Source organism: Colobus angolensis, unplaced genomic scaffold, assembly GCF_000951035.1.
Source record: "Colobus angolensis palliatus isolate OR3802 unplaced genomic scaffold, Cang.pa_1.0 Scaffold41, whole genome shotgun sequence".
In the NCBI taxonomy this organism is placed as follows: Eukaryota; Metazoa; Chordata; class Mammalia; order Primates; family Cercopithecidae; genus Colobus; species Colobus angolensis.
Window position 1 is genome coordinate 4,271,343 of NW_012117488.1, and position 7,606 is coordinate 4,278,948.

Genomic DNA, 7,606 nt, shown 5'->3' on the forward strand with positions numbered 1-7,606 from the left:
TTGAGGAACCAGCCATATAATAGTTTATTTAAAGTCTGTAATGACCTTAGCCCTCCACATCACTAAATGCCACAATATATTATTTACTAAAGTTATTAACCACCTCCTTTGAATTTCTACACTATCAGGGACATGAGTGCTTATGCCAAAAAGAATATAGAAAATGCCTGCAATCTCATTAACATATTTCCCCCTTTACCATCCCAGTCTAACTTCCTTGAGAAAGTTTCTTAAAGGAAAAAAACAAAAACAAAAACAAATATAAGAACCAGAACTAGCTTGAAGAAATTCCCCAAGGATCTAATTCAAACAGACATCTAATTCAAACAGATATGTGATTTCTTCATATTATTTTCTTGCATTTTGTTTTTATAAGGTTCTAACGAAACTATTCACTTCAACTCTGCCTTTACAATCTCCTCTAGGTTTGAGGTTTAAGCAACTGATTTTCCCCCCTCCCCGCCCTGGAATCTCTGAAAACAGGAAGTGAGCACATTTCTCAAAGGGAAGCTGACTGGTAGTTGAGATGTGCTGGGCTAGACCTCTCTACATGGCTCCAAGGCTATTCTCAGAGGGAGGGTCTACATCAGGCGCTTTTCTGGAACAAAATAAATGCCATCTTAAAAAAGAAAATTTTAAATACTAGTGTTCACACACCTGGTTTTATTAGTCTGTGATGGAAGTTATAGTTGAAATTTGCTCGCATCTAAGGAGGCTGGCAGTACAACCTCAGCCTGCAGGCCTATTTGGTTTTCCTCCTTCTAGCACTAGCTGTGTTATACCCACATGCTTTCCAGAGGGCAGCTCTGCGGGCAGCGCAGGCACTGTCATGGACAGTCTGCTGCCTGCAACCAGCAACTCAGTGTCTCAAGACTAAGACTAAATGAACTCAGAATCTTTCCCCAAAATACATACAGAAAGGCAGAGTCAGTAGAGAAGTCTAGGAGCAAAACAAAATAAACATATCTTAGAGCCGACCACACGAGCCTAAAGGTCACCAGGAAACGGCTACTTCACCCATCAAAGATCACTGTAAAAGAACTCTGAGTCCCTACAACTAGGAGAGCTTCAAAATATGTACAGTTATGACTTAGAAATTTGTGACTTCCTTCAAAAGCTATAAACTTGGTAAGAGAGCAGGATGGTTGTGTCATATATATATATATATATATATTTTTTTTTTTCTTTAACATACTTTTCATCAATACCCAAGGCTTTGCTATTGAGAAAAAGAATAAACAAAATAGTGGATACTCAGGTATTTATATATAAACACAAAAGACTTACTGTGATATAGAAGTGTAACGAAATGCTGTTAACAGAATATTCTTGACTTATAGAAAGGACTCTGTTAGAAACTTTGCTTTGTACCCCTGCCAATAATGGATGGCGTGGTTAAGTAATTTGAAGAATATCTTACTGATCCAGAGCTCAATAAATATACCACCTCCCTCAACTCCTTCAAATTTAAAGGGAGCTTGTTATTCAACAATAAAAACTAAATGTTTCCAAAATACAGAAAAGAAAAAGCAGTGTTTAAACCCAAACACCATTAAATATTTTTTCTTTTAAGTTTTTATTATTTAAATACACCATACTAGAGCAAATGTCTCTGAAAATATCACAAATAAAAGATTTTTTTTTCTTCATTCAGCAAATTAGAAGTGGGGGAATTTTCTACACAGTAGCTGCTATGAGCCTGATTTTTTTTCCAATTTTTTTTCTTTTTTCATTCTTTTTTTTTTTTCTTTGCCATGGGAGTAGCAACATTAGGACAAAACACTTACATGCATACATACATTGTATTTTACAGAGATACAATAAGTGTTTGTGATAGAATATCACAAAAGCCACATCTCTTTCCTTTATCTCATGTTCAGTTTTGATTGAAACACGTTTCCTTACAACACTTAAATATACAAAGAGCAAATAGAATGTTGTTAAGGTAAAACACAGGGTACAAACTCTGGCCAGTGCCCTGCTAATTGTTAATGAGGGTAGAAAGCAGATTTGAATGCTTCTTTTAATTAGCTTCATTAGTCATTTCCCTCCCCCAGCTCCCTCCCCCCCCCCAAGATGTCCTCTGGTGGATCTTTTTTCATTTTCTCTACAGTCTCCCATTAGCCCAGGTTCATGGAGTCCTTAATGTTCATATTCAGTCATTTTAATACACCAATAAATGCAGGAAGGGCAATCAAGACTAAAGAAGGTGCAATGGCATGGAGCTGGCACTGGTGCTAGCTACAAAGGTGACTTGTCTACTGAAGACACATGGGATCCACCTGTGATGAACAAATCTGAGATGAAGGCACGCATTCTGCATTACTCTGACCTTTTAGCAGACCTGCAAGAAATAAAAACGGGCATCTTAGCTAAAATGCTAAATTTGAGAGATATTAAACTCAAATATGACTGCTTTTGTCTTCCCCACATTCACTAATCTTCTTGTATTAGATTACTTTCCAACTGTGACTTGATAGAGGCTTTCTATGCTACTTACTCTGGCAGTGAAGAACTAAAGCATAACATTTTCTGCAGTTTTACTAGCAAAGAAAATGAGACAGTAAATGGACACTCAGAAAGTTTCTGGTGTGAAGTACTAAAATTAATTGCTTAACTCTGTTAAGAGAAAGTGTCTTTCCAAAAGGAATGTAACATCTCGCCCAGCAGTGGGATCTTGAATTTTTTAAATAGCGGGGACATTCCAAGACAAGTTCCTACCCAGGAAGTTTTGGGTTAATAAACTCAACTGTGTAACCTTTAGGAATGTTGCTTAAACTGCTTATGTCTCAGTTTCCTCATCTTTAAAGAAGGGATAATGATGCTGTTATGATAATTACATATGGGAGCACTTTCAACAGTGCTTGGCCCTTAATAAAACCTCAACGAATAATGGGAGTTATCATTATTATTCTGATATCCCCATGTGAAAAATATTCACCCACTTGGTACTACCTATAGGTGTGTGTGTGTCTGTATGAAAATTTCTATGTACAAATATTCACATATTTTTCACTATTTCCTATCTGCTCTGTCACTTAATAGTTACACAAATATGTAAATCAATACATGTAATGTGTTAATGACTTGTGATAGAAAAAAGAACATAGCTCAATGCAAGGGTAGCTTCAATGTCTAAGTCAGAAATGGAAATCCACACACTTGTCAAATACAATCTGTTTGCAATTACCAAAATGAAATCATATATATTAGGTTTTTATGGTTTTTAAATGACATTTTGAGCTTCCCAGAAGTTCTCGTTTCACTCTTTCCCTAACTTACAAAAAGCCTATAGTCTATTAGGAACTGCAACCCCCCACTTCTAAGCTAATTAAAGTGGTGGAGGCTTAATTCCCCAGAGTGGAAGCTCAGTGTGAGAAAGGTAATTTGTCTGTCCAGAACAAAGATGCGGCAGCAGCCAGCAAGCATATTTAATAAATGAGCATCAAATGTCCTCCACGATGGACACACACAACACCAATTATGTAACTATGGGGGAACTGCGAAATGACATGTAAACTAGAACACTCCACTAAATTCTCCTCCAACTAAACAGATGTGATCTAACTGTTCCACTGAAAAGCACAGATAATTCTAGATGGTACCATCCCACTTTTGAGTGGAAGAAAAAAATTCCAGAACAGGCAGCAATCTACAAAAGAAAAAATTAGCCACAATTCCTGATTCACATAACCCTCTAGAAGGCAGTATTCTCCCGAAGCTAGCCAAGCCTCCTCTAAGTGATATAGGTTATAAAATGTTGTAGATCCTTGAAAACTAGTGGCCTGAGATTTCAGTCCATCTGAAATGCAAGACTTCAATCACTGTATGATTTAAAAGCTTAAAATTATTTTTCTTGGAATATACAACAGCCAATGATGCAGAACAACCACTACACAGCCTAGACCCTGGGAACAAATCTCTGAATAAAAGTTTAAAGGGAACAGACAATGGGGGCCTATATTTTCCATGCAATTAACTGCCCTTAAAGAAGGGATGTTCGAATAATCAACTCATTGCTTTTAAGCCAGAGGATGCTTGAGTGTATTTAACACGCATAATACACCAAAAATGTAATTGATTCTGCGAATAGAAGGAAAACGGCCAAAATAAATGTCCAATTTTCCCTACCAAAAATATGGAGAACGAGAGAGGAGAAAATAATAAAACAAAGCCATTTGTCATTTCTCCCCATCTCATCGCCTCCAGAAAAGAAACGCCACAGGGTTTTGGGAAAATAATTTTAAAGCCTCTCCAGTTCTAAAAAGCAGTTTATGTTCCATCAGGAAGTGTGTTTTCATTAACTCTTCCCCCTTGCCCTCTCATTAATATCTCTCTGGACCATGTTCAGCTTGCCCAAAACCTTTATTTATAAAAACTACCTTGTGAATTGACCGTGCTCATGGTGAGCTGAGCACCAAGGGCAAAAATGTGAGACACTTACGCCAACAAGGAAATGTTCTTAATTAACAGCACCCCCAAAACACAGCTTCTCACCAAGGTCTGACAAGAACATATCCTTAAATTGTATTTCCTTATGCCTTTTAAGAGCTATTAATTTTTGAAGGCCACCTGTCTCTTTTTTGGCTTCCAACATTAAGAAAATATACACTAATAGGTTCTTATTCATTGCCTAAAATATATTTAGTGTTCCAAAATGAATACCCTACCACTGCCATCCTGAAAAAGGTGTAGAAAACAGATTTCAATGAAAGGCACAATACATGTAATCTCATCAACAGGTAAACCTGGTTTTTCTGCAGTTCTCCTCCCTAACACTTCTAAATTTACGCCATCTTATACTGTAAAAGATGGTATGAAAGCCTGCTCATATTTCTCAGGTGTGCTTTATACTTAGTCCCTACCTAACATTGCTATTGCCTGTATTCAGTGCTTCACAATCTAGCAACATTTTCCATCTCATTTCTACATCCTTTCATTCCCACCATGCATGCTGGTGAATTGCAACAATCATTTTTTTGTATAGTACTTTGCTAAGTCAGAGAAAGAAATGGTATAAAACCAGCAACAAAGTGAAGCTCTAACTCAGGGAAAAATTAAGCTTTTACATCAGGAGCGGACAGGTCTACCATTTTATTCCTAGCATATTTTTTCTTTTTTGCTACCAAGTGTAACTACAAACAGCTTTGACTCTATTTTGAATAGGTACCTCAAAATATTTATGTTACTCATTCATTGTTCTCAACTCTGCCCTGTAGATTCACTTCATTAGAATCCAAATCATAAAAACCTTTAAGCATTTATATGTCTAGGCACTCCTTAAAGAAGCTTGAAATGCCTCATCAGCAGTGACTGGTTAGTTTGCAATTAAAGAGTTCGACTTTTATTCTTAAAATGGTTATTCTATGTAGCTTCCCATATTAATGAATTAAATAAAAGTGCACATAATTTCATGTAATTAACACTAAGAAACAGAACATACAGTTAAAATTACCTCATAAACTTGAGCGAGGGAAAAAGACAAATATAAGCATCAAAATACGGCAGCATAATTTTAATGGTTAAAAGTTTTCAAATATTTGTCATCCACTCACCTCTACCACCGCACTAAGAAAATGCATTACAGAAGACAAAGAAGTCTATTATTTTCCCCGAGATTTTTGAAGCTTGCTAAATTCATATTTGCAGATATGTGTTGTTTTTTTTTTTTTTTTGGTGATCCTTACTACAGACATTAATGAAGTTCCTATTGTAAATCCATAAAGAATTACCAAGTGAAGTGTGCACTTTTTGTTTCAATGCAATAACTCAGTGCTGTGTGATTGCCTGGGTTAATGATGAAAAAGTCAAACATACTATCAGAGCTGATGGAAAAATCTATCACCAATCTGAAATTAAAATTCATCTGTGGTCAATAAGATTTAATATCCATGCAAGTGGCGCTGTAAAGAGTAAATGAATCAATGTCATCAATACATAATCAGTATGAAATATGATGTGAATAAAATTATGCACACGAGTCACACATTTCACTCTTTTCTGGGCCAGTGTGGAATGAACAGTCTCTTAACTGAAGGTTGACAGTAATTGTTACAAATTAGGCACAGCAGTTATCAAAATGCACTCACTTGCATAGCTATAGGACTTATTAAGGAGATTAAAATAGATCTGAAACTATCCAGTACTGGGGGTGCTGGACAACTGTTGATCACCAATTTTTCCCTCTGGAATATCTTCTAATACTACATGACTTGTATAGTTGTATAATTTCCTAATTTTTAATTCCGGTACAAGGACTTTCAAGTTGTGGATTAAGAATCAAGATACATAATCTTTAATGGCACTATTAATGGCACTAAGCGGGTTAGCAAAAACAAGAACTTGGTTGTAAATGTCATAACTTATTCAAATGTTATGGTACCACCAAAGAACAAAAATGCCCTCCTATGGAATTACAGAATGTTTTGTAAAATTACTCTTCTAGAAGTAAATGAATCGTAAATTGGGTTTGGAAGGCAGGTGTCTGGATTGCTATTCCTAATGCAGAAATCATTCTTTCATGACAAAGATCTTTATTCTCTTTTCCTACCATAAATGTTCCAATTTTCCTCCCATGATAACCTATCACATCATGTTTCTGAATTTCAAAATTGTCAAATGGAATAAATAACCAGTTCTATGGAAGCTTTACATTGTGTTTGCTTTTGCATGTGATAATCTTATGTTCAATGTTAAGTGAAGCTACAGATATAACCAAGTCAGGATGTATTTTTTTTTTAACTATAAAGGATTCACAATTTAATCAGCTATCCTACTTCTGAACACTCTATGTACAACTAGTAATCTACATTTCTTTAAAAGGGCACGCAAAAATACAACCACCCAAGAAAACTCTCTTGCTAAGTTAAGAGGCTGAACCTTCCAACTTGCTGTAATAAAGCTTATTAGTAATTGCTGGGTATTCACCTTCTGGTCTGGCAGTAGTGGATTGCTCTGAAGTGAATTCAAATGGCCATTGATGAGAGCTGTAGGTCTATCATGTTCACAAAATAAACTGCCATTGATGTAGTGAAACCGATCTCCCGGGACCAGGCGATTCCGGCAGGTAGAGCATGTAAAACACTGAAAGGGAAAAACAAACCCACTGAAAACAAGGTACAAATTAAGTCTTTTTTTGGTCACAAGTTTATACCGGTTTTTAAGCAGGTATCTGTCAAGTACAGAGGCACTTAGGGTTTAGCATTTTTTCTTCCTTTGACAGAACTCCAGAAAACAGCCAAACTGCTATCAACTGGACCAGGCTACATGAGGACAAATCCAAATACGTGTGTATTTCTGTCTGCAGCACAGGGGAAGTGTGGTCTGTGCATGTGGATGTGTAACAATCACTGCCATGCTACAATTTCAGTCATTCCTTTAAGTGTCTGCAGCTTGAGAAAACAGTTCATACCAAGGAGAAATGCTTTGTCCCCACAGAGGTAGGGAAGGTGTGATTTTTTTTTAAAGATACTACCTTAAGATGATACACATTGCCTTGCGCCCTCATGACGAGTTCGCTCGCAGGAATTGACTGTCCGCAAGCGCTGCAAGCACCGCTATTCCCAAATAACCTGAAACAAAGAATGACGGTTGACGCCAGTGAATA

The 7,606-nt window shown here is 36.6% G+C and overlaps 1 protein-coding gene across 5 annotated transcripts in view; it reads right to left on the reverse strand.

Annotated features, from left to right (window-relative positions):
* LMO4 (LIM domain only 4) overlaps window positions 1-7,606 on the reverse strand; it is an 18,300-nt gene continuing 10,694 nt past the window's right edge. For 3 of the 5 annotated variants that reach the window (XM_011956070.1, XM_011956072.1, XM_011956071.1), the window contains exons 3-4: window positions 7,475-7,571; window positions 6,324-7,083 (exon numbers count right to left, since the gene is read on the reverse strand). In XM_011956070.1, coding sequence (XP_011811460.1) covers window positions 6,760-7,083; window positions 7,475-7,571 — 421 coding nt within the window. In that variant the 3' untranslated portion in view covers window positions 6,324-6,759. Of the gene's footprint in view, window positions 2,345-6,323; window positions 7,084-7,474; window positions 7,572-7,606 lie in introns of those variants that run through there. The other 2 variants (XM_011956073.1, XM_011956074.1) reach the window with 1 other exon arrangement.